The 27882-nt window shown below is 41.6% G+C and overlaps 1 protein-coding gene across 1 annotated transcript; it reads left to right on the top strand.

The window, feature by feature from the left end:
- Window positions 1-4772: 4772 nt before the first annotated feature.
- TNFSF11 (TNF superfamily member 11) lies at window positions 4773-27882 on the top strand. The gene is made up of 5 exons (XM_072854265.1): window positions 4773-5003; window positions 12629-12796; window positions 19396-19441; window positions 19525-19623; window positions 27192-27882. Exons 1-5 carry the CDS (start codon window positions 4773-4775, stop codon window positions 27611-27613), a joined length of 966 nt encoding a protein of 321 aa, XP_072710366.1. The 3' UTR covers window positions 27614-27882.

The following is a 27882-nucleotide window of genomic DNA, read 5'->3' on the forward strand; positions in this document are numbered from 1 at the left end:
AATCAGAGTTTCCGTACAGGATTCTCTTTACATCCCCTAAAGAGTCTGTTCTGTTCCTCAGAAACCTTACTGTCCAAAACATGCTCAAAACTGCTACATCTCAACTAAACATTTGTGCCAGGTCCAAAACAACCTTTTGATGATGAAATAATTTTGCCAACAATATTCCACCCAATTGTAACAGCAGAGAAGTTAGTTATGAACGTCTCTCCACAGAATAAAATCTCTCTGGTGTAAGAATATAACACTTGTTTAACAATGCTTGTTAAAAAAATGATGCAGTTGGATGGATGCACTTACTGCTTTACTGAAATGGAATATTTCACCTACATAATCTCTCTTGAGTTAATAAATGCTGCCTCATTTGAAGTGTAGGTTGGGAGAAGAACTTTTAGCAATTCTCCCTATTTTGAAGAACAAACTAAAATAAAAAAGGACTTTTTTTTCTAATGTTTTACTTTGACCTGCAGGCTTGCTGCTCTTTGACATTTTCAGATTTTTCAAGACTTTCGACTTCGCAATGAGAATCGACTTGGCAATGAGAAACTACTTTCAACACTGCCTTTTATGTAAACACTATGTTTCCTGTTTTGCTTCAAAGCAAAATGATGAAAAAATCCTAGCAGTTATGCAGCCTTATCACAACAGGTAGTATATTCATGATCATCTCCTGCAACACAAATATTTTGTAGACAATAGCAGAGAGCTGTATTCTGCTCAGAGGCCAAGAGTTCGCCTTATAGAGCCAGGACTTTGTCCACAGGAACTGTTACCTATGTCATTAGTCCTCACACAATCCAAAGAAAGCCACATTTTTTAGGAAGAGAATATCTTTTATTAGGCAACAGATACAGTTGGGTAAAGCAGATATTAGATAAAGCAGATTCATCTTCAGGTAGATGAACTATTCTTTGGGTCCAAAGCATAGAGAGAATATGAAGGTAATTGTAGTTAATTTGCTTTGAATTGCACTTAATTGTTTTAGTCAGTCAGACATTTGAGAGAAAAGTGTTTGCTATTTTGGGAGCAGAGGGTGATCCTGACCCTGCTAAGAGTATAAAAGGTGACAGAAGCTAAATGATCAGAGGAAGTGGTAATTCCCATCGAAGATCTGCAAGACTTGAGATGTGGGGAAACTCAGAGGTCTATCTCGAATCCATCAGATCTGGTATCTGATAGAGTTACACATTTTCATTTTCTGGCCCATCATTGATCTTGCAGTGTCAGGACTGCAAGGTTAGTGATGGAGTAGTTGTTTTGGGAACATAATTTTCCAACTGGGTGTCGCTGTTCTTTCCTAATTAGGTAGCACATGGTGGTTGTTTGGTTTCACCCAGAGAGTTCCCTAAGAGCAGTGAATGCATTGTGTGATGCCTATGACATTTCAGGATGCATATGTATAGGATCTGTGGATTTTGGTCGTTCTGGTGGAGCAGGCATTTATCATGAGGGTTGTGGCAAGATTTGGATCTGATTTTCTTGAGCTATCTCGTTCTAGCCAGCATATGCTGGTCTACCGGAAATTTGCTTTGAATGATGGAGCTAATGATGATGAGTGTCATTTGAAGGGAAGGAGGGGTGTTTCTAGGAAAAATCATTTCAACGTATGATTTTCTTCCAACCTAAGTTGCAACTTGTTAACATTTTCCAGTATACATTTCTTGCATATTGTGGTACGTCATACCCAGTGGGGGATTTTCTGTCTATATTGTAGTAAGTTTGTATAAGGTTTAGGTGGCTTCTTCAAATATGCGATCCTAGAGGAGTGTCACTGTTGGATGAACATCATCTGTAGCTTTATGAGGGCGTGTCATGAATGTTCTCCTCAGAGCAAATGAGGTGATGTCTGTGGGCTGGTTGTATATCAGTTTTTCTAGTGTGTTTTGGATAGCTGATGGTTTGTGGAAGGAGGTGTGTTGGTCTGTGGATTTTCTGCATATGGTAGTTTGAAGGTTGCTATTTTTTATGTTGACCTTGGTGTCTAGAAAGTTGATGCTGATGTAAATTTTCCAGAGATAGTTTGATGGCCAATTCTGGTTGCTGAATTTGTGGTAGGAATCAATGAGGGAATCCAAGTCCAGATGTCATGTATGTATCCTAGTGTATCCTAGGAACCCACGCTGGTTTGGTGGGAAGGTTAAAGTCTTTTTCTTGAGGTGGCTTCTGATATCCTGGTGCTTGGATACAAGTACCTGGGTGCTTGTAGTTGCATCTGTGATTTGGTGAGGATGAAATTGTTGTGGATGAAGATGAAATAGAGGGGCTTGATATATATAAGATGCCAGTTAGAAGGCTGATATCACATAGGCATGCAGGTCAGGCATGAGGCCTCCCTAGTGTGGCATAGTGATGGTAATATGAAAGATGGTGCCAGTAAGAAGATAGTTTATGAAGTAGTGATCCTGGACGAAGCATGTTTTTCTGCAGAAAGCTGCTTTCATATATAACAAAGTGTTTAAAGATAGTGTCTGCAGATCCTCATAGCTCTTCAGTGAAAGTCTCCTTGGGTTTCCTTCTGTAAGAATCTAGAAGAGCACAGTAAAGTCTTAAGGTGGCAAAAGAAGAGTTTACACAACTTTTTCCGTTTTCATTAGGAAGAGACTTGAGCTCCAAGGTGAAAAGAGCAGAGGTCTTTCTTGAGTTCCTTCTCATATGAAAGCATCAAAAACCATCTGCTAGCATCACTGATGTTATCCTAACTTCTCCTTTATCAATTGTTTAATAACTAATTGGTAACTAGATTTTAAAAACTGCGTAGACTCTTAAAAAAAAGTTATGTCTTTCAAAAAATTATTTCACTGTTATTCCTTTCCTGAAAAAAATGTTATTGTAGACCAACGTAAGATTCATTCAGGGCTGTCCAGCTCAGTATAATGCGAAATCATTTTCACGGTTATTTTACAGGGGATGGTGGCTAGTTTACCTTCATTTTGTTTTCAGAAAAGTTGAGACACACTTAGAGAAACAATTCCTCAAATTCTCTACAGACCACAATGCTACCAAGGTTTCCGAGCATAAATGTAAGCATTTGGAAAGAAGAGATAGGAGGAGCCATTCAAGGTTGGGGTATTGCTCCATGACTTCCTGGTGGGTGATGCTGGGAAGCAGGTGCTCTCACCATCCTTTCTCAGATGTGTCTCAGTGTTGGTGAAGTAATTGTTATTGCACTATTTGGGTCCAGTGTTAAATGATATCAGCTTATTTTGATAGTAATTTGTTGCATGGTGGTTTGGTGTATTTCAGACAGTTTCCTTTAATTTGTTGGAGCATGTAATCATGTCTGGTTCAGTCAACCTCTTTGGGAGGTAAAGTTTCTCAGTTTCTTAGGTTAGGCAGACCTAAACAGGATATTTTGTCATGTATCAAGAGTCGAAAATTAGACTGTTTTTCTACAGTCAAAGTGACCTACATGGATCTGTGTCATTCTCCCATGTTCTTCAAAGCCTGAGCAGGGCTTCAACTCACTTGCTTTTATGTCTGGACCATTTCCCCACTGAGTTTTACAGGGCTGCATACCTAATACACCTGCAATGCCTTTGCAACAAGCACTTTCATAGGATTTATGAGAACGCTTTCCACTAGTGGAAAGTGGACTACTTAGGCACATAAGATGGATCTACCGAAGGGACAGTCACATCTCCAAAAGTGTAGGTAAGCTGATGAGCGAAAGTCCAGAGGGAGGAAAGACTACATGGAGGCAGGAAGGACTATAAATAGACAAACTCTAAATGAGCAAGTATATGAAGGGGAGGCTTGACCTAAATGGGACGCCCAGAGGACCATGAGAAAGAAAGTGCCTACAAACCGTAGCATGACTTTATGAGGAAGAGGTTTCAGTATTGAATGCAAGCCGAGACGTGGGAAGCGCAGGAAGATGTTGTTCCTAACCAAGTGTTGGGAAACGCCTCTGTAGCAGACCGGCTGCATGAGGGGAGATGGGGAGGCTCTGATCTGGTTTCAGCAGCTGTCAGTTGCCAGCACAGCTTTCTGCCATTTCTTTGCCCCAGTCCTTTAAAAAGACTCTGAACTATGCTGCCTGTTTTGGACAGTGCAAGTCAACACCATTTGTGCTCATTTTAGCCTGGCCTGAGTGAGGAGTGAATTAAGACGCGGAGGGGTTGACAGGCCTCTGGTCCCCTGAGGACCTGGACCCACCAAAGGGACCCACCCACGATGACTGAGAGGGAGGGCCTACCCGGGGTGCGCCCGCGTCCAGGTACCCCGGGATTTGGGGGAAAAGGACCCTCCAGCCGCGACCACGGGCTAAGAGAGGCCTCGGCTGCCGGGTGCATCACAAACCTGAGCGGGGCCAAGGGTGAGGAGGGGGCAAGGGGACGGCGGCCGGCAGGAGCCGGCCGAGGCAGGGCTGCCTGTACTTTGTTCACTCATGGTGGAGGGGAGGCGAAGAGTTTCGCTCCGCGAGGAGGAGCAGCGCCGACCGCGATCGCCGGGCGACCGGCCCGGTGGCGGAGGCCGGGGCTCCGGGGGCAGGGGCGGGCCCGACGCGGCCCGACCCGACCCTCCCGCCGCGGGCCAGCGGGGGCCGGTCTCTGCTCGGGGTGGGGAGGCGAGGAGGGGGCGGTGGTGATGTGTGTGGCGGCGGAGGGGAGGGGGGGCAGAGGCACGCCGCCCAGGGCTGATTGGCCGCCCAGTTTATAAGAGGTGCCCGGCCGGGCCGGCGGGGTTGTTTGCCGAGGCTGGGGAGCTCCGCGGAGCTGCTGGCCGCCTGTGGAGCCGTCCGAGCGGAGCGGTGCGGAGCTGCCCGCGGCGCCATGCGGCGCGCCAGCCGAGACTACACCAAGTACTTGCGCGGCTGCGAGGAGCTGGGCAGCGGCGCCGCCCACGAGAGCGCCCCGCCGCCGCCACCGCCGCCGCTACCGCCGCCGCTGCCGGCCCACCCGCACCCGCCGCCCGCCTCCCGCTCCCTCCTGGCCGCCCTCGTCCTCCTGGGGCTGGGGCAGGTGGTCTGCAGCGTCGCCCTCTTCCTCTACTTCCGAGCTCAGGTAAGCGGCGCCTCTGCTGGCGCCCGGCGACGGCGGTGGGGTGAGGGCGAAGGGGTCGGCGCGGCCCCTTCCCGACTTCGCGGCGAGCGTTGGGCGCCGGCAGCCGCGCTGTGAGGGAGCGGCCGGGCAGGGCGGGAGCGCCCGCCTCGCACCCCCACCCCTTTCGGAAGAGGCGAAGGTGCTCGCGTTGGTGGGATTGAGGAGATTAATTAAAAAAAGGGCAGAGAGCAACTTTATCTGGCTCTGAAGTTGGCCCAGCTTTGAGAGCGGTCGGGCTGGAGGGCTCCCGGGGATCTGCCCGGCCTGTGTTATCCCCTGGTTGCTGGTGCTGCTCTGCCTGAGGTGTTCTAGGTAGTGCTGTGGCCTAATGGTGCATATTGAGGTACAGGATTTCTCAGCGAGGTCGGATGTGAGGGGTCCCCGACTCAGGAAGGAGTTTAATGATCCTTCACCAGAAGTCTTGCAGGGCTTTGGTTTTTAATGATCAGCTTTCAGTTATTCACTGGAGAGCGGTTTGATGTAGCTGAGGTCTTTGGCTGCCATAAATGTTTCACCAGCAGGAGAAATGTCTTCAAGGTAAAAAAAAAAGCCACCACACAACACCACTTGGGATCGTTTGTCCTTCAGACTGCACAGGGGCACTGTGGAGTGGGGTCTGTGCATTAGCGGGCATCGGCCGGAGGTGCCCACTGTAGCTCAGGAGCTTGTTTTGAGAGCGAGCCGCCCCTTGCCTGCCAGGCCGCAAGCCTGCCAGGGGATGCTTCAGAAGAGGCAGCAGTGCACACAGAAAGGAGCACAGGGAGGTATCGCTGTGGGGGAGATGAGGTGACGAGCAGTTAGGCTTTCAGAGAGAAGAGGAGCCCGCTTCTTGGAAACGGCTCGGCTGACTGACTGGATTCGCTCGCTCGCTGCTGTGTCTCTTACCCCCACACAGCTGAGCCTTCTCAGAGGAAGTGGGGGGCTGCTGGCTGGTTGCTTCTCAGGGCTAGGCGTTAGCTTTCTGCTTGGGTTTTTCGTCGGATGCTAATATAGCTCTGTTAATATGGAAGTGGTACTTCTGTTGTGTGTACTTTTCATTTGAAGTCAGTGGGGAGTAGAAACGTGTTTCTTTCAGTTTACTTTCTAGGTAGATGTGCTTGATCTTGATGTAGCAGACTGGATTTCTTAACAGTGCACTCCAAAACCAGATATTGCACAAATGTATACCTGCTTAAGCAGATGAATGACTATCAAATATACAGTAACGCTGCTGATCATTTATTATGCAGACCAATTCGTATTTTCTTACTGACAATGGCTTTGCATTTGCCATTTTTACAAAAATAAAATGGAACAGCAATACAGTACTTAGTTAATCATATCCTGTATGCTTCAGAAGAGTGACATTTAATTTCTGGGACTCATTGTAAAGTAGCTTAAAGCTACTTGTTTGCTTGACAGTTAAATAAATTAATGTCTAGTTCAGCTTGTGGCAGAGAAATGTTTTTCACTCCAGATCTGCATGAACTTGAAAAGACATCTTTGTCAAAACATAGCTCATAGAAATGCACAGCTATACATTGATTAATAGGCTAGAGAGCCATTGCAATCAAAACAACTAATGAAAGTATACTTTTTGAAAACCCTATTTTTCCATTCTCTTTCCCTCCTGCCCCTTTATTAAGGACTCTTTCTGGTAGGTTCATGTCAGTGTTTCACACATGCCTAACAAAGGGTAAAAAGAGCTTTCTTACCATAACAACTATTTTTCTTCAGCTTCCTTGATTTAAAAAATTACATAGTCCGGGTGTAGTTCTGCATTTGGCAGCTTAATTCTCTTGCCAGTTTCTTGTTCCTGTAGATTTGGAATGATGCTGTTGGATGGAGTCCTTTGTAAACTTGAACTTCTGAAACATCTAAAAGAGACGATGTAGCTAGATGTAGACTTGACCGAAGTCATTGCCTGAAAAATTTCTAATGGAGAAAATGTCTTCTTTGGCATCACTGAAAAATAGAATAATAAGTATACTTTTGAAGTAAGTACCTAATTCACAATAATAAGATACCGTAATCCATATATGTTCACCAGTTTCTTATTGTGAAATAAGATAGATGGAAAAATATAGTGGGTCCTGCAGAAGTTAAGTCTTATTTAACTGTCTTGCAGATTGTTTTATTTATAGGGGACATGGTCTGACCTCTTTCTTTTGAAAAGATTGCTGTCAAATTTAGTTGTATTAAGCTATCTCAATTTGTACTTTTCAGTACAGATTTCAGCTATCTAAATTTGTACTTTAATAACAGAACTTAAGTATTACGGTGTATTTTGTTAAAATGATAAGTTAATAGTAGTAGCTGTGCATCAAAAGATTTGGATTGTTTGGTTGGTGAATTAACCAAATGTGAATTACAAGATTTGACTGTATAGGCTGATATTAAGAAATTACACCTTTTACAAGCTCTTTAAAAGTCTACGTAAGAGGCTGAGTAAACTCTGACTCAGTTTTACCATACACATTTTATCTGTATTTGCATAATACTGGGCTGGATCATGACACAACATGAGCTGAGACAATAGTTGAGGTTTTGGTTTTTCCTTAGTTTTGTTTATTTTGTGGCTTGAGCATTTGGAATTTCACAAGACACATAACTAAGACTGACACTAGATTTTCACGGGTAAACACATGTTTGTGGTCAAGAAATAATGCAGCGCAATGCAAATGAGACAATGAGCTGGTATATCTAAAAGAAAGAAAAAGCTAACAATTAAATTTTACCAATATTCTGGTAATACTGTTCTGAAATGTGAAAACATTAAGATGTTTTCATGTTAACATGTTCTGGCTTTTCTTTTTGGACAGTTTTGTGCAATGTACTGAATCCAAGAAATTAAACACTAACAAAATGAATTGGTCTTAAGTGTTTATTTTGCTTGTACTTCATGAGGAATATTTGCTCATGATCAATTAAAATGCCATGAAAACTCAGTTAGATACTCAGAGCAGCTGGAGATCATCACATAATAGAGACTTGTGCACAGCACAAGGTGAGAGAGCAAAGTATTTTATTAAACTTTCACTGGTAAATGCTAGTCTCCAAAAGCTTTGCTTTTAAACTTTTCTTTCTGGCCCACTTCCTTAAAGTACTCAGATCATAAAAGAGTAAGAATTTAGTCTAACACTGACTGAACTGGAGGGCAGTGGAACAAGTGGGAAGTGCTTAAATCCAAATACGGGGGCTGGATGTCTAACTGCCATAGTTTAACCTGGAACTCCAAACTTATCCATTTTTCCCATTTAAAAAAAAAAGTCTGTACAAATGTTAAGTATTCTACCACACTGAAGAATTCACACTTGGATAAATGGGGACCTGGAAGACAGATTTTCATTGTCACTTCATGCATCTGTGGAACTCTGACTTTAATGAAAGTATGTTTTTAAACAATCATCTTTCAGACTTCATCTAAAGTTTTGTGAGCATGCTAGGGCAGTAGCTAATGGAAAACCGCTTGCTGGGGGTCATTAGTGCTTTTTGGAAGCCTGGAACCTTCTTGGTGGTTAAGAAAGATTGTGGAGTACAAAGTGATATTTGATAATCTGGAAGTTGGTTTAAGTTTGAAAATAAGTACAGGTATAAATGGTAAACATTTATTGTAAGAACTAAGTACAGAGTATATACTGTACCATTGCATAATTGAGGCGACATTTAGTAGGTAAAGTTGGCTGGAATGTATTGCATCTTTTAAAATCAAAATGAATCTTCTTAACATGAGAAAATTGGTTCTTAATTCTGTAAATTCATCTGGTCTCACCCACAATGCTGAAGTTCATTTTGGCTGCCCTGATTTAGGTGAAAGGAGTCCAGAGATGCAACTATATGATTAGAGATGCTGAAAATCAAGGGTCACCAAAAGATTTGATCTGATTCCAAGGTCAGACACAATGGATGTACACACAACAGTAACATAGGAAAAATAAGCTAGACACTCCTCTATTTAAATAGGTTAATTCCTCTAGGGTATTTAGCTTGCTTAACATGTTATAAAGCTTTCTCCAATATTTTTGGTTGCATCTTGATGTTTCTTCCAGGTATTAAATATTTAAGACTTCATGTTGAAGGTCTCTGTTTATTCAAAGGTTCACCTTCTGTGCCTTGCAGGTTAGCAAGCTGATTCCTGTAGACCATTCTGGTATTTCGTCTGGCTCTTTAGAAGTTCTTCTCAAAACACTCAAACTTGAAAGTTTTTTCTGTGCATCACTTCTTGCCCAGTTTTGGTCTCAGTGCTCAGTAATAACGGTTTACAGCCATGGCAGTTAGGGACGTGTTCTTTATAAAAAGACACAAGATGCAGGATTTCTGAGAATGCCTTTTCAGACAAGCGAGCTAATTTCCATGGTTAAATGTGGTGAAGACTAGGTATTCTTTGAAAAAGGTAAGGGCAATCAGCTAGGTTAGCTAGTCCCAAGATCAGAGCGTCACCTTATCAAACACTAAATCTCTAGAGACCTGCAGTTTGTCAGGATTGGCTGCACAGCTTTAAGTTGCTGAAGCTATCAGTTACAGCATTTCCATTAAGCCTTCAATCTTTTAACTGTAGGTGCAGAGTTGTTGGTTTTCTGTTTTAAGCCTTCAGCAGACAAACTATAATCCGAGTAAGTGCTTCTGTACAATCTGCTGTTACTGTTCTAGCACAGTGTTGTGTGACACATTTGACTGATTGCTGATGGGTGATAGCTGTAAGTCTATGCTATGCATGATTTGTCATGCTGGACACTCAGGCCTTTACAAATTTCATGATCTTTGTGTTGTAAAACTAGTTTTCTTGTCTACTTTTCAGATGTGTTTAAATCCAAAACTGGGGTAATAGTCTCTCGTTAGTAGAATTACTGATAAAAATGAGTAGCTACTGGCAGTTATTTGCGTGGCTTTCTATCTTCTGTCCTGTGGTGTGTGTGGAGGGGGGAAGCGACATCCAGATCCTGTTGAAGACTCTCCCTGAGGTCTCTAACAATCCCAATGTAAGAGGCTATGTCTGGAATAATGGGTCCTGTTTTGCATCCCTCAGTACCAGAGTTGTATCAACAAACTGGAGAGAGTCCAGCAGAAGTCCACTGTGATAGGGACCGTAGTGTATCAGAAATGGAGAACTGGATTCTTTGAACGTAAAGAAGAACAGACTAAGGTGAGGCAAGGTAATCACCATTTTCAGCTACCTAAAGATGGAGCCAGGCTCTTCAGAAGTGCCCAGCAAAAACAAGAGGCACAGTCATAAATTGCAGCAAGAAGAACTGTAGCTGGATGTCAAAACCGGTGTTTTTACACAGTAGAAGTGGTTAAATTGTAGAACAGTTTACCCAGAGAGATTTAAGGTCTCCATCGATGGAAATTCCACAAAGCTTGTCTAGACGAGGCCTTGACCAACCTGACCTAAGTTACAAGCTGTCCCTGCTTTGAGCAGGGGGCTGGACTAGAGACTTCTAGAGGTACCTTCCAACCCAGGTCATTCTGTATTAACTGCCTTTTAGCAGCTGTTGGTAAACATTTTGCACTTCATTTTTTTCCTTTCAGTTTACAGTTGATTTTCTGAGTTCTGGATACGAGTGGAACATACTGAGACATGCTTTTAGGGTGCAGTTTTACATCGTTAAAGCTAGTGCTGCCTTCCTGCTCTTTCATTCCTGTGCCTGTCCCTGTACTGGCTCTGATGCTTGTCTGATACCTGAAGTGAGTTGGTTTCAGGTTGCTAATCTTTCAGGAAATTAGATCAGCAAACATTCCTCACAGGTTATTGATTTAGAAGAGGATATTGAGAACCAGGAATGAAATTTTGTGGTGAAGAAGGTGGGAGCACAGAGGTGCTGGTCTAGATTAGCTTACACAGTTAATGGGGCTGCACTGCACTAGCTGACTTCAGAAGTCATTAGTGTGGTTTTTAGTGCTTAGTTCATAGAGCTGTAATGGCTATACACAAATTTTACTTTGGATTCAGATGTGTCAGGCTACCCCAGGAAGATGTTACTGTCTCCAAGCCATTCTGTAACTCATCTCTACCCCTCTGCTCAAAGCAATAGCATTTTCTGATCTTCAGGTGAACCTTTTCTGACCTGTTTCATTCCAAATCTGCAGGGATAACTGAGACAGCTAAACCAGGTCACACGGGCTGACCTTGGCCTGAATGAATCAGGCAAACAGCTCTTACCTGGAGACTTCAGCAGAAGGATGGTGACGGACAAGGCAGCATTTGGTGTTGCCATCTGTGCAACAAATGTTTCTCTGCACTGTGTGCCTGTTGGATGGCTGCCTGACTGGTGTAGATTTAAATTCATCTCAGTAATCCTAACCTTATGCTTTTAAGTTAACTTGGTTCTTTTTTGGGGTTAGGGAGTTGAATTTATGTTCATGTGAACAAATGATAGAACATGTTTGATTCACTCTGACTGTTTTGTATTCTGCAAAACTTCCTTTTGATGATATGTTTTGTTCAGTGCTATGTTAAAGGAAACTGAACAGTGGTCAGGCACTATCCATAATGTCTTGGCTCTCACCCTCATCGTGATTACAAATAATGTATTACCTTTTGTAATTCTCAGATAAAATTCTTCCTTCCACCTTATGCAGAAAAATAGAAGTAAATGTTCTTTATTAGACAAGCTGATACAGTTAGAGAACTTGGACAAGGTTTTGAGTACACAAACCCTTCTTCAAGCCTGACGTAAGAGCAGAATAAATACCAGTTGAGAACAGTTGCTGAGAGTCTTAGGGCATCTCTGAAAGATAGTGGTTAATATCTCTTGAGTGTAAAGTATATGGAGTGTGTGGAGAGAGGGTGAAATGGTTTAAATAATGTTTATGCAATTAAACTCTGCCAAGGCACACTCCTAATCCTTGGAATATCCTTCCAGTTTACCTAATTGATAGAATTCAGGAGTATCCTAAACTTACAGTTTAAGTATATTTGATTCAATCACAAAGACTGATTGCTAAAAATACCTTCCAGATATTCTAGGTTTACCAGCCTTTGACCCATGAAGCAGAGGTGTTCTGTGCTATGGTTTTATCATCTTTTGGTCTTTCTGAATTTGTGCTGTCTTACTTGGTGACTGTTTCATGCAGCAGTATCTCTTGCCCACAAAATAGTTTCAGTGATAAATGATAACTATTATTCTGTTTCTCCTCTTGAAAATGATGTACTAGATGTTGTACATACTTTCCCCAAGTTCCTCTACTTGGCATTTGTGTGTCGTCTTGCAAACTATAGTTTTTACAGGTAGGATGGTTGTGTATGTTGCCTGCTGAAATAATTGTGATATTGTATTGAGTGGTCACAAATGGAATTCAGGATTATTGATTTTACTGTAAGAGTGGGATTTATCTTTAACTTTTGAAAGTCAGATATCCAGTCTAAGCTAATGAACTAGGCAGCTCCAGAAGATAATTCATTCTCCTATCTCTCATGCTTGTTTGATGAAATAAACCTCTATGCGGGGAACTTTTTCTTTCTTAGTTGTTTACAATGAAAATTTAGATAAGAAACTCAGCTAGGTGCCAAACTTTTAGATGGTTGAAAATTCTCCCTAACTTAAATGCTCTTAATGTATCTTGGACAGACACTTAAAACTGTGGTTGTGCTTATATTTTTGTTTCAGATGGACCCTACTAGAATTTCAAAAGAACACGCACACTGTGTCAGAACACTTTCTGGACATCAAGAAAATACAGATTTGCGTGATGCATCCTTTGAAAATCAAGAAGCAAAGTTAATGCCGGAATCATGTAGAAGCATGAAACAGGCTCTCCAAAGAGCTGTGCAGAAGGTAAGTGGCAGACAGACTGTGTGTTCCTTTATTTCTTGCTCCTGTTGAACTTAAAACAATTTTTCCAACATCTGTATTCAGAGGTAAGTTCTACAAAGTATTTTCTGGTGTTCGAACAATACCTCAAGTTGCATCCAAGATCATATTGTGTTTGCTCATGAACCTGGTAGTGGCTAACCAATTCTGTATTCAAACACTTTTTTTTTTAAGAAAGGAAGAATTGAAGTTGCACTGAGAAAACTATGATTGCAGTTAGTTGATTGGCCATTCTGACATTTGGATGGGCCTGAATGGTAGTCATTTATCCTAAGATTTGTATAGGTTTGCCAACGCTTTGGATGTTCATAAGAAAGGACAGTTCCACATTTTTTTCAAAGCAATCTTCCTGACTGTTTCTGACAAGATTCTCCCAAGTCAAGATCATTGACAAGCAAAATATCACCTGAAAGATAGAGGAGATAACATTTGCTTGCTTCTTACTCTTTCTGCAACCCAAAATGAGGGATAGTATCTCCTTTTTCTCTTTTTGCTCCCTTTGCCATTTCTCTGTTCTGTGCAGACCAGTGCCACACTGGCAGAAGAGCTAGTTTGCTGTAGCACAATAACCGGGCAGTCTTTGCCCAGCAGTTGAGAATGACAGCTTGTTCCCAAACACAAATAACAAAAGTAGTCAGCTAAAGAAGTCAGCCCTAATGAAGAAGCCTAGACAAGCTGGGTATATGTCACAATCACCTCTTACTGCAGTTACTGCCTTTGATCTCTTTGCGTGTTCACGATAGTGTTTAGTGCTAATTATGGGCTATTTAAAAGCTGAATGTCTGCTATGGTATTTGGTTTTCCTGGCTTACCAGGTCCATTACTACTTTTTCACATCTGCATAAAACTGTCAGTTTTTCATAAAGGATACTACATTAGGTTTGAGCCAAACTCATGTACACTTTACAGAGTGAATTGTAGTTAATTATATGGTACTTTAATTCTGCTAATGCTTGCTTTTAATGGAGTACCCTGAGTGACAGATCTTTCTGTGAACAAAACTTAAAGAAACCTAGGAGTTCATGTTTTATCCCATTTGCTAGCCATTTCCTTGAAAAGCTTAAGGAAGAAAAAAAAAAAGGTTAACTCTGTAGGATTAGTTCTGTCTTCCAGCATTTTATAGACTGCCTCACACTACACCTAATTCTGTGTGCTGGTACTAGACTGCTCGTTCATGCAGCTCCCATGACAGAGTAAGGAGCTTGTTACAGTAAGTGAATGGGAAGCCCTGTATTCTGGTCATTTGCTGCTGGTTACTCAACAAAGGCATTGGCTTTAGTTGAGGCTGCATATCCTGCCATTCTGGATCGAGGTTAAATGCTGCAATGTCCGTGGCCAAGATAAGTAGTGAGTAGGGATAACTTTTGGCTGATGACCATTAGTTTGAGAACAATAAAAATTCCCTTGCCAAAGTAATCAGACTCTGAATTTCCTTTGAATGCAACAATGTATTAAGCAGCTGGGTCAGTGTTCTGGATGCTTTGTCATCATATATTGATGACACAGAAAAATAGGAAAATGCTTGCCTGGGGCTACATTTGCATCTTTTTGGTACATCAGAGAAGTGAAAGAAACAGTATTAAGGCAAAATTATACTTTATCATGTAAAGCTCTGCTACAATGAAGGGCAGAGATGCAGCTGAATCTTACTTCCAGTTGTGCTAGTCCTTTATGTGTGGGAATGCAGCTAATGTGACTTGAAAGAGGTTTCCTATTGTCTGTGCTTTCTTTGCTTTCCTGAAGGAGGATCTAACTTGTGTGTGTTTTAAGAACCTGTATCATTTGAATTGGCAGTGTGTTAAGTGACTGAAATGGAACACTTTAAAATACCGTTTAAGTTTTGTGATTTTTCAATGTTTTTTCTTTTGCAATTCAAGCTGTTCAGGAAATGAAAATAGACAACTTGGTTTTGCTCAGGTTTATACTCTGGTTACAGCTTTTAGCTTACTGCACTGGTTCTCATCTGTTTTCTTTGCGCACCTGTAGACCTAGTGCTTAAATCTAAAGCAGGGATTGATGCTGAAAATGAAAGTGCTCTTATGAAAACCAGTGTAGTAGGGCTGCAAGGTCAGGTCTAGAAACATTTGTCTCATGAAAAAATAATAATTAAAGATTTTCTTTTAATCAAAATCTAATGGTGAATTCCTTAACATATTCTAGGATAAAAATACTGCTTAGGGAGCAGCTTGCTCAGTAGAAAGCACGCTTTCAATATTGCATATAAACTTTCAAGCAGACAAATAATATATTTTTCCTAGTCTGTCTGTGTGCTTAACTTGTTTTGCATGTAACCCTAAAAACATTTTGGCAGTCCAGATGCACTAACCACAGTTCTTATGAAGTCTGTTATGAGCCTGAAGTAGAAAGGACTACAAACATATCTTAGGTCAACTCATAAGTAAGTTTTCTTGGCAATACTCCCAGCTTCTAGCAGCTTGGGGAGTTCAGGCGTAAACTAGTCTCCCACATGGCAACAGAGTACTTTGCTAGACCTCCAGGACAGCACTTATAAAGAGATCTGTATACTTAGCAGACATTTAGAGTGCATGTAGTTATGGACAAAGTCAGGGTTTCACAAGTGATTGCTGTAAGTTGTTAAAATGTTAGTTTCCATCCTACAACCTTACATGCCCTTTTTTTTCTGCAGGCAATAGACTACTTATTCGGATAGAGGTTGTAGTGCTGATTTCTAAACTATCTTCTGATGAATATTGGTTCATGTACTTTAGTTTTCACTTCCTTCCTGATTAGCATTCTTCAAATTGCTGAATTTCCGGCAAGATAGTCAGATACTTCTTCCTGGTATTAGCTGGACTTAAAGCATTCAGGTAGAAGAAACAACTGCATAAAGGAGCTTTAAGATCACAGCTGAAGCACATGAATGTCCAGAGGGCTCTTCTGATTGGTCTCGAAAGGCTACTTATAGCTGCTCAAAGTAGATACTGAGATACTGTAAAAGCCAAAGGAGAGGAAAAACCATTCACAAATGTCATGTGTTCAGCCTTGTCTCCACATCCTCAACTTTGGACATAACTTGAAGAGCAAGGGTTGTTTTTGTTTTGAAGATGCTGAGATGTTAAGGCTTAAAACCTGCAGCCTGCTGTGGAAGAGGAAAGAACAGTTTCCAACTTTCCAGGCACTTAAAGCATGATTTTAGCTTTTAAAATGTGAAAGTTTTGCAGCTTCCCAATGGCCTCTTAAATTTTTTTGGATGAAGGAAGACACATTTTTCATTTTTGACTGGCTGCTTGTCTGTTGTATAAACAGTGACTGTATGAAGGAGGTTGGAATGTGGGAAGCAGGCCAGCAGAGTTGACTTGGTGGGCAGTGAGCAAATGATGCAAAGGTGTAAAAGTGCAGCTTATTGTAAGACTAACAGAGTGGTGTGATTTTTGTGTACAGTTTTTCTAAAAATAACTCAACAGCTTGGTAGCGCACATGGTTCTGTGGGTGGCAGTCTTAAGAGAAGTCACTGGTAATATTTTGTCAGCAGTTCTCATGCCATAGCAGTGTCTTAGTGACAGATTCTGAGCTGTTTCTGCTCTCTTAATGGTAGTGTACATTGTGATTAGGTATGAGATACTTAAAGACATTCAGGTGCTAAAGAATGCAGTTGATACTTTAAAGATTTGGAAAATCCTAGCTCTTAATTCCTTGCAAAAAGGGTACCAGGGGATTTTTATAATCCCACTAAGGGCCATCTTTAGATATCTGGATATCTTCAGACATTCACTGAAAAATGTGGCCCTTGAGTCCTTTGGGGTTGGAAGCAAGTACATGCTAAAATGCTTTTCTAAGGTAGGTTGTGTATCAGCACCTTGGAACTATAGAAATGTGAAGTAAAAAAAAAGTGTTGAACTACTTATTCTTCAGGAGAAAACCTACAGCTCCATCTCTGTTATCTAGGGACTAGTTCATGTATTTCAGCTTCCTTTTGGATGTCTGGGCAACAGAACAGAAAGGAATATCAAAATTTTGTGGGGCTGGTCAGAATCAAGCAAAGAACTTAACAGTAGTCCAGTGTTTGGAGAACTCAGCTGATGGAGGATTTCTGTTTTCTGGCCACAAGCTAGCCACTTCTAATCCAATGACAAGCACACAGAAGAGTCAATGAACATGAGCCAGTCTCCAGCTCTTCTCAGTGTGTTAGTGTTGGGCTCACGCTTATAACCTCCCTTTTTTTGTAATGACAGTTGCATTCCTAATTGCATAGTAGCATAGCTTCAAGAGGAGTACAGGAGAGTGTTTCTGTCAGAGAGGGATGCTCCTAGGAAATGGGAAAGTAGGCTCAAGACCATCAGGACAAGGAGAGTTGTGGGCCCAAGTCTTCCTGGGTAGCTGCTCTGCTTACCAAGTGGTGATGTTGTAGATGAACAGCACCACCAACAGTTAGAAAGAAAGCAGCTCAGGCTGCATTTCATGAGGAACCAGAGCCTTTCTGCATGGAAGATGAGCTGAGTCAGGCTGCTAGATCTCAGAAGGTGAGGTACGCAGCTGCTCAAGCTAGGGCATCTTTGGAAAAGTGCAGAAGCAGAACTCTATACTCCTAAGAAAAATGTAGGTTAAGAGGAGGATAACAACTGTCCAGTTCAGGGACTTCAAGGGCTGTGTAGTTAGCAAGGACGGGATTTTTTTAGTGCCAGTTTAGATAATAGGAGGTTAAAATATACATAGCTCTTTTTGGATCTGCCCAGTAGGCTCTCCAGGCAAGGACATTATCACATCCCCCAGAAGGAAAGGATATGAAAGCAGACTCCACATCTGAGAAGTTTCCATTAAGAAAGCAAGAAAACAAAGGAGTCTCCCCTTTCTAGGGAAAGGGTTGAGAGTAGGTGTGGTGCAGTAATCTGAGTGTGGTCCATCTCCCAGTCTCTTTTACCTTAAGTCCTGTTCTCTTCAGAGGCTTTGCCACTTTTCGCAGTATGTAGTACTTAAAATTTTTTGTTGTCTTCCTACTTCTGATGAAGCTAAAGAGCTCAAGTGTGGCTAGAGGCTGACGCTGGTGTGCAGCTCCTAGAATTGAGCTTCATTTTCATGCTCCTAGAACTGACATTGAAGTAGGAAGATCAGAGAGGGGAAGTGAATGTAAATGGGGGAGGTGGACATGAGTTTTGTTTCTTTTGAAGTTGCGATTCTTCTGCTTTTCTTGTCTCTACAGCAGAAAGCATCTTAATGATTCTTATCTACAAAATCAGCATATCTCTGCTGAACTATTATGCTTTGATAGTCATACTACAACTTCCATACTGCTGTGGCTTTTCATTTTGGTTTAACATTTAAACACCTACTGAAAGGGGAAAGTGAGAGTAATGAATGCACTGGCTAAGGAGTTAGATTTCACTGTTGCTGCAAAATTACATGAAAGCAGGACTTTAGGTGTTTTCAAAGCAGGATTTCAAATTTTAAAACACCACAGTGATTGAGAGCACAGTGGAAAGTTACTGATCTGGCCAAATCTGAGGCGTATTGCATATACATGGTATTGAATCAGACAAACAGCAGTATGTGTGACATAAAGACAAAACAAAGGATCACTCTTAGATTTGAAAGATAAGATACGATTTGCCAGCTTCAGCAAATTATTTCCTTTTACTAAACATCTTGATGGCTCCATGGTATGAGGTATTCTGAACAGCAAGTAGAATATTACCCCTGTTTTTTAGAAATATTACCAAGACTCAGTCCAGGCTTGTAACAACAACAGGCTGCTTAGATTTTTGAAAACTGCTGTTTGTATGTTTTCTCAAGAAGAAAACAGGTGGGGATCATTAAAAGCAAGGCTTTTTGTGGTGCCTGATGTCTGTTACTTGTCCTGTTCTTGGTTTTGGGTAACATGGGTTTAATTCATGGTAAAATGCATCTGCAGTTTTGAAGAATGCATACTTCCAAACTCTGGCACCCAGTCCATTTAGCCCAGTACAGATGTGGAAGATGCTTAATCCTTCAGTTCCTGCATACCTTGTTAGAAGTGAGCCTTGATTATAAAGCCCTGTAGTCTTGCAACCTTCCCTGTTAGTGATCAAATGTGAGGGGTGGAGGTTTTCGTTTCCCTCATCACAAATGAAATTCAGAGCTTAGCTTCCCTTAGTTGTTAGTGTGATTACACGCTAGTCCCTATGTAGAACTGCCTCTTTCATTACCTTTTGACCCCAAGTAATTAAATCAGTTCATAAACTCCATTAGTTTATGTGATGCATTCTTAGCAGTCATTGTTCCATTACACTTAGAGAAATATTCCAAGTGCAATAAGCAGGAAAGGTTGTAAACGTCCTGTCACCACTACTTCAATAAATAGTACAGTCATCATACACACCATCATTCCTATCCACCTTTATCAGATGTATTGGACAGAGGAAGTAATTTGATTGTGGCAGCTAAACTGTGTGTTCATATTATACATCCTTTAGATATGAGATTTGTATCCCAGGCATCTGAATATACTGTAGGTAGAACAACCCCCACATATACATACACACAGTGTGTTGTAATTGTGCAAACTACCTGCAATACACACTATTACAAAACCAAGACAGCATCAAAGCAATGGCTCTTTCTCATTTTAGGAAGTCCAGCGTGTCATGGGAAGAGCACCACCAAGACCAGAAAAAGGTAGGTGCTGGTTTATGAATAAGAAATATTTTAGTTCTACTAAACTTGACTTTCTGAGGTAATGCAATTTCTTTTATCTCTAGCTGCAATGGAGGCATTAGGAATGGATCTGTACAAGAGAAGCAAACCTGAGAAGCAGCCTTTTGCCCATCTCATTATTGATGATAAGAATATTCCATCTGGTAAGTTCAGTTTTAAGTGAATACTTCCAGTGCTACTATAAATGTATTAAACAGTGAAGTATATGAAAATAGTTCAGCAATACTAGCAACAGACTAGGATTTCAGAAATGGCTTTTGATAATTAGAATAAATTGGAGGCTTTTGATAATGAGAATAAATAAATTTCAGAGGCAGCAGGGGTAATGTTAACAGGAGGATAGCTCCCCTTTCCCTCAGGTATCTTACATCAGTCTGTTATGTGCTAAATGGCCTCCATTTCAAATGACCAGTTTTCATGATCAAGCTCTGAGGGCTTGGCCTGCCTTTTGTGCTGTCTTCAGGTGAGGAATGAAGATATGCATTGAATGCTCTCCTCTGAAGTTTCTTATTTTCTTTGGCTAGTAGGGCGCATCTGAAGTTCTTAACTCACATTGGACATGAGCTATAGGTATACATACACACAAATGTATGCATACATACACACAGGATATACCAGCACAAAGATAGGCCAGAACCCAGATCTTGCAGGTTGGAAGATGTTTCCCTTCCATTGAGTCTAAGATTTTTTTGTCCTGTTATCAGATGAAGAAATGTATTGTTTTCTGTTGTAAAATTCAAGAATGTCTTATATCCACCTATTTAACCCTTCACAGCAACACTCCTTTTGTGTGCTGAAGTGTAATTGGGTCTGTACTGGGTGACACAGCATTTGTCTTCGGGGTGGATCTGGAAGCTGAGAATCTTACATGAATACACAACACATGCATGTCAGCTGCCCATCAGTGTAAGAACTTGCTGTAAAGGAAGCACACCTTTCATTTTGAGGTGTTGAAAACCTAGAACTGCAGTCTCACTGTCACTATTATAACTTGCCTGCCAGTTTCGTGCCCTCTGAGTACATTGCACTCTGATAGCATAGGACTGAATTTATAGCAAGTGTTTCCTTCTGCTAATGGCATGTTGAAAAGGTTTTGTCATATTCCATTCATTATTATGTTGCAGGGCTGGTATAGACTTTTTCACATCAAGACTCCCAGGGCCTTCCTGATGTTCAGACATGGCAAAGCTTCACAAGGGTCCGTCTGCATCTATCTAGTCCAGTAGCAGGAAGATCAAAGATCACAGCATTGTACTCTCAGCAACAGGGTTTCTGGTCAGTGTGTTGACTTGGGTGCAGTGTGTTTCTGAGCTATTGAGTAGGGGGAAAAAATGTTCTCATGGCTTTTATCTGCCCCTGTGGTAAGAGGATGGCATGCTTTTACCTTGCCAGAGCTCTTATCTACCCACAAGTATCTTTGGATGGCTTTGGGAGTATCCTCTCTAGTACAATATGAGGGAACAAGACATGAGTCTGCCTTGGAACACTCTCCGGAGGAAAAGATTCATTCCTACAATTTTAAGATATCCTAGTACCGTTTCCTTTTTTGCCCTGGGGCACTGTCAGTTGAGATTTTTCTCTCTGTATTCTCAACACAACAATCTTCATTGGTGTGCTAGAAGTAAACCAGAGTTTATTCTGAAGCTATCAGATGGAGGACTCAAGATAGGAGGGGGCATTGTCGCCTTCCTCTGAAGATGTATACAGTCTGCAGTGCTGAACTCCTTGTTAATTAAGCTATATGCTTTGCTTTTCTGGTTTATATAACTAAACCAAAGGGGAATGCTGTGTTGAGGCTTGAAATCTGAGATTTCAGCAGCCTGCATAGTAATACCTTGCTCTTGCTCTATCTATTTAAAGACAAAGCATTTCTGTACACAAGGGGTTAGCTTCTTGCCTGGAGGGATAGGATTCTTTCTCCTGTCAGGTGCATTGGCATTGCCAAGATCCAGAGCTTTATAAGCAGAGAGCTTCAGCAGCTTGTCAGATGGCAGTCAGAACTTCTACAAGCTTTCTTATTAGCTCAAATACCTCCTGACAAGCTTCTATTTCAGTCAGATTTTGGCTTTTGACATAGGTCAATAGTAGAAGATGCAGTATCAGTAAACTTGTCTTAGCATTTTGTCTTTGGAAGGATTCAATTAATTTGCTAATCATAGAGACAGATCACTTATATCTGCAGAAGTGGAGTGTGTCAGTGTCATACTTTGTGAAATCCACCTTTTCCTGCGGGGAATTTATTTGCTGTCTACCTGGATGTTGCTGTAAACTGTATTTTTATCAGGGCTAGCAGCTGATAATTTTTACTGTTGTGCATCACTGCATTAACCTTCTAGCACATCTGTGGGTAATGGCAAGGGAGGCGTTGCTCTCGCTTGCTTTCTTCACTTTTTTTTTTAATAGCACAGGCTGCAGGAACTCTCAGAAATACAGTGCCTGTGACAACAAGCTGCTTTATTTCTCCTTGGAGCAGATCAACCCCTTACCAATGTGATGAGTTGGACATACTCCCTCCTGATCTGACACATATGGTTTCTGCCTCTTTTGGAAAAGCGTTGCCAGGATGTTAATCATGAGCACACAGCTTCTGTGGTCCTTGTGGGCATTGCAGCAGTGAGGGGCTGCATTCTTATGGATAGCTGGAACCCTGAACCTACTGGTTGTGAGGCACTTTAGTATCATGCTCACTGGTATGAGGCAGTACCCACTTGCCTGGGTGGCATAGAGGTTAACGGCAGGCATAAAGGATGAAGAATTTGCCTGAGGGTCACCAGGAGTTTTTCTCTCCCATCCTGTTTCCTCTGACTGCAAATGGCAATTTCTGTTTTCTTCCCCTGATTCATTACCCTACATGTCTGAAATCCTTCTGAATTGTTTTATGCCATCCGTGAGTCTGGACAGATCTGTACTTAGTATTTTAAGGTTCTCTACTGTCATCACTCTGACCCAAAATAAACAACGTCAGGAAAAAAAATCAGTCTTCTTCACTGTCAAACAGGATTTTATTTTAAGTAGTTTGCCACTGAACACCCTTCATGAAGGGGCACTGAGCAGTGTCTGTGAGGGAACATTTTCCTTTTACCTAGATCACAATAATATCAAGCCCCAGATGGACTTTTGCAGCTGGGGGGAGTGCGAGGGAGGGGGAAGATACCCCTTCCCAGGTCTTGGTGTCCCCACCCATCATTTGGCTGCAAAAGCCATAGTGGTTTGGCTTGCTGTGTGTATTTTTTTGTTTGCTGCCTTAGGTTAGAGCTGGATGCTTGCTGGTTGCTTTTTACCAGAGCTCACTGTAAATCCTACCTAGGTTTTAAATGAGAACAGTGAATTTTGGTTTATAAATTGATTACAGAAATTAGTCACAGTTTAAAGGAGAAAATCACAAACAGAAATAAATGTAAATGTTAAATATATCATTTGGGATGTGAATTGATACCTTCAGCTGTCTAAGGAAACACTGTAGTATTCTGAGCTATTTACAGCTACAGGTTTGGCTTAGCTGCCCTTTGCCTCTAAAACAGTCTTTCAGAGCAAACAGTGCTTTGGTCTTTCCCTCAGGCATTATTTATACCTGAAAGCTACTAGGATGCAAACAAATCATCAATACAGGGCTACTTTCTCCTCTGTTCCCCTCCAATCATCTTCCTTCTTACTAATTAATTTTATTGAAACTCATTTCTATTGGTCTTAGTTCATGCTCACAAATATCCAAGACATTGTTTTAATTTGTCTTCAGTTACCAGAACAACTGTGTATTATCTTGACTTTTTTTTAATGCTTTTTACCATGTCTGGAAGGTTATCTTAGTATCTCTCTGACCTCTTCCTTCTCTGTCAACATGACTTGTGCTATTTTTTTCATGGCTCCATAGTAAATTTTATTACAGAAGATAGCGTATTGCAGCATTTCTGATTGTCCCATGGCTTGGGTTATGTTTCAGAGTTTCTGGTATATGGACAGCTGATTTGACTCTTGTATGCTCCAGTTTTCTCCTCTGCCTGTTTTGGGGTATTGATTGTTTTGGTGTATCCAAATTTGGGTGTATTGCCACCAGAAGTGCTGAGAGCCTGCTCACTCCTTCCATTAAAGGTTGCATGGCATAACTCCTACATCTTTGTGCTGTGCTGCTGGCAGTGGTGTGCCTCTTCTGAAGCCCTGAATTGTGGCAAAACGCCCGTCCGCCTCAGTTAATACAACCATAGCATTATAATTTAGATTGGAAGGGACTTCCAGAAGTTATCTAGGCTAATCCCCTGCTCAAAACAGATAGGGTCATCTTCCATCATCTCTTGGCCTGTCCCTCCACCTGACCATGGATGAATGATGCATATTCCTCTCAACACCAAAACTGTGAACAAACTCCACCCAGAGCCCCTCTCAGCATCTCAATTACAAGCAACTGTGGCATGTATTTTCTCTCTTCCCCCTTCTTCAGTAGAGAATTGTGCATTCCCACTAAGGATTTCTTTAAAATTGCTACTTGATTAAAACTGGCAAGTAAAGTTTACTTGGCAGGTAAATAAAATCTGCCTAGCAGCTACCCAGTGTGCCACCAGTCAGTCACAGCATGCTGGCATGCCTTTCTATTGTCATACGTATACATTCCTGTCCCACACCTCTAATGTGCCTCTCCTCCAATCCAAACAGTGATTTCCTGCTTATCCTCCTCATCTTGAAGGTAGCCCAACCTCCTTGGGGCGGGAAGTATTTCTGGCACACTTAACGCTGCGCACAAGAAGTTCTACAACTTCCTCAGCTATCCCCAGTGCTTCAGAGGTGTACTCTGGTACCCCTATCTCAGCATCTCTTGCAGGTGAATAATTCCAGGCTAAGAGACTTAAGATCTTACTGTTGCTTCCAATTAATTGATGGTTTTCAGAAGTTTTTTTGAGGCACTGCATAGAAGATGGCTTCTCTGTATGATTTTGCTTGTATAACTTCTACCTGGCTGTACTGGAGCCATAGGGGAGCAACTATTCATGATCTGCCTTTGACAGCCTGTGCTTTGCTCAAGTCTCTGTGGAAGAATGCCAGAAGCTTTTTGTTCTGGACTACTATCAAAGTATTCCTCTCACATGCAGAAGTTGCTTCCCCTTGGCAGTTAGGGAAGACTCATAGCTCTCAAATTCCCCTGTCCCTACTTCCCCTCACGTCTTTCTGCACAAACAAATCCAGCAGGCATCTTAACTAACTAAATATACCTGGGGCTTTCCTCCAGCACGCTTATGAGCATTGGCGGTTCTGGGGCACGCCTCGATACATGCTTGGAGGAGAGGGCACTGGGCCCTGCCATATGCCATGGAAATTTTGGTGGGAATAGATTGTTTTAGTTTGATGTTGGGAGAATAAGGAACTGAATATTCAAAGCAGGCATTTAGATGCACTGGGAGCTGAAAGTGTAAGGTCGTCTGGTGCCTGTGTGGACCTGCTGCTGTGGGTGCCTCAGAGGGAGCAAATGGGGTTAGTCTTGTGTGCTGAAAATTGCTAGTGGTTAGGAGGACAAGTTGGCCAACTCTCATCTGTAGTGTTATGCCCTGTGTATTACATTGAATAAATGGTAGTGTGTTAGCGGCTTGTGTGTATCAGGAAGGGTCAGGGCCTGCGTGGCTTTCTCAGGACGGTGCTGTTTTCTCTGTGGGCATGCCCATGGGCCTTGGCTGGATCTTCTCCTCCCACTGTTGCCTATTCCTCTGTTTTTGCAGGCAGGGGCTGTGAGATGAGATGGTGCTATAATGGGATGGTGGTGAAGCTGGAGAGGTGGAAGGGACTGTGGGATGTATGCTGCAGGGCATGCTCCTCAACAGAAAATACTGTGATAAACCTCTACGTAATACACGTGCTGCAGTAGCAATGCTATCTAGCCTGGTGTTGCAGGCTGCTTCTTAACACTGTGCCACCAAAACCAAACTGAAGCGTCAAATGTGACCAGGTTTGGAAGGAAGACTCATGCTCTCTCTCAGTGCCTATCTGACCTCCTGCCAGGCCATCTCTTAGCACAGCCTCAGTAGTAGAATCATAGGATATCTTGAGCTGGAAAGGACCCATAAGGATCATCCAACTCCCTGCTCCTTGCAGGACTACCTAAAACTAAACTGTATGACTAAGAGCGTTGTCCAGATGCTCCTTGAACTGACAGGCTCGGTGCCGCGACCACTTCCTGGGGGAGCCTGTTCCAGTGACCGACCACCCTCTCAATGAAGAACCTTTTTCTAATGTCCAGGATCTATGTGAAATGACATCTGAGATTTGACCACCTTGAAACCTCCAAGAGATGATACAATGTGGAACTTGATGAGGTGCCTTTTGGGCCAGAGTTTCTGGGGGACATTTGTACCTGTATATGTGAAATTAGCTTTCAGTGACAGTGCTGAGCTAACCAAAGCATCTTCAGTCTCTCAGCTCCTTTTTGTTCTCTTCACAGAGCATTCAGCCACCTTAACAGATAAGGAACAGCTTCCTGTTTACCACACCACCATCATGCAGGCAGAGCTGAAAAGGCTTACACTACCTGTTAGAAGGAATTCAATAATGCTTGTTTACATATGTTAATTCTGTTAATCTCTCCTTTTTGGTAGTCAGACTTGATAACTGTTATATGTGTAGTTTGATTTCCACATGCATGATGTTCTATGGAGAGACAGAGAGAATATTATCATAATTTTCTTTCCTAATTTGTGGATCTCCAGCTTAAGACAACTTGAAGGGGACTGTTATCCTCCAAGCATGGAATATCAGCTCATTGTTTCTAGTTTGACACTTAAAATACTTTAAAATAAATAAAAATAAGAAAAGAAAAAGAGCACTGCATCCAGAATCACATCTGTCTTCCTAAAGCTCTTTTTGCAAGACCTTCCCCTAGCTATTAGACAAAGAATCTGAGTTTACCTTCTGAATAGCTATAACTGCCCAGCTAGAAGTATTTGTACAATTATCAAAGATTTAGGATTGTGCTGTGGGCCACTACCCTAGATATCTAGGATATGACTAAACCAGATTGTGGAGCCTTATTCTGGTATATGCAAGCACTGGGTTAACTCTAAACATTGTTTTTGCATAAAAAGGTTTGTTACGTCATAAATACTTGAAGCGCTATCTAAAGTCTAGGCAACTTATTGTGTAGTACTAAAGATGCACAATTGTACTGATTTTTCCCTGGTTTTTTGGTTTCTCAAATGAAAATGTCTACCTTTGTCCCACTACAGTCACAAGAACATAAAATATAGGAAAGTTTCATAAGCTTTCTCTTTTGGGAATTACCAGTTTAACTTGTTTCCAGATTTTTTTTTGTTATTCCTTGCAAACACTTACAGGTTAAAGACTGATGACAAGATTTGCTCTTTTTTCATTAGTAACTTTTCTTTTCAAATTCCTCTCTAGTATTTGTTACTTGAATAGAGTTTTAGGTGGAACACAACTTCTATACAGAGCTTGTTGTGTGATTGCTTAGCATAATAAAACTATTGGCCAAGTAAATGTTTTGTACCATGGTCCAGTAGCTGTGTTGGTGGGAGGGCAGATGGTTATAAATAGCAAGCCAAATATGGCAGTACATGATGAAAAAAGGAAATTTCTGATTAATTTTTATCATAATTGTCTAATATTCACTTTAGCCTATATAACTGTAGTTGCTATTGATCCTAAAAACTTGGGGATTGCTTTCTACATGTTGAGTTTTGTTAAGTTTATGAATTTTTTTCTCTCCTCTCTTCAGGAACTCGCAAAGTGAACCTCACATCCTGGCATCATGACAAAGGCCAGGCAAACTTATCAAATATGACATTCAGTGATGGAAAGCTAATTGTTAATCAAGATGGATTTTACTACCTTTATGCCAACATTTGTTTTAGACATCATGAAACTTCAGGAAACCTGACTAAAAGAGGGCTTCAGCTGATGGTGTATATGACTAAGACAAACCTTAAAATACGGCGCTCTGATGTGTTGATGAAGGGAGGAAGCACCAAATACTGGTCAGGGAATTCAGAATTTCATTTTTATTCTGTCAATGTAGGAGGGTTTTTTAAATTAAAATCTGGTGAAATGATAAGTATCCAGGTATCAAACCCATTGCTACTGGATTCATCACAAGAAGCAACTTATTTTGGGGCGTTTAAAGTAAGGGATTTAGACTGAATCTTTCTTTAGTGTGCTGAAAATTGTTTGGGTTTTTACTGGTCCAGAAACAACTTGAAGACAGAACTGAAAATCTTTTGCAACCCAATTGCGTCTGTATAAGCCATATATCTCTAAAGACACGTTTTTGCCCTGTGCTGGCTCCAGTGGGAGTCCCACAAATGCACCAAAGGGCAAAATTACATAGTTCTCCTGATTCAGTCTTACAGCAGTTTTACTTTATATGTCTCCACTGACTTCAGTAGAGTCATGACTTTTACATTGATGTA

Source organism: Ciconia boyciana, chromosome 1 (genome assembly GCF_034638445.1).
Source record: "Ciconia boyciana chromosome 1, ASM3463844v1, whole genome shotgun sequence".
NCBI lineage: Eukaryota > Metazoa > Chordata > Aves > Ciconiiformes > Ciconiidae > Ciconia > Ciconia boyciana.

Excerpts from the sequence above, each read along its gene's own strand:
- TNFSF11 (XM_072854265.1), top strand. The coding sequence starts at position 4,773 with ATGCGGCGCGCCAGCCGAGACTACACCAAGTACTTGCGCGGCTGCGAG. Across the intron at positions 19,442-19,524 it reads ACCACCAAGACCAGAAAAAG|CTGCAATGGAGGCATTAGGA; the intron begins GTAGGTGCTGGT and ends TTTTATCTCTAG. Across the intron at positions 19,624-27,191 it reads TGATAAGAATATTCCATCTG|GAACTCGCAAAGTGAACCTC; the intron begins GTAAGTTCAGTT and ends TCCTCTCTTCAG.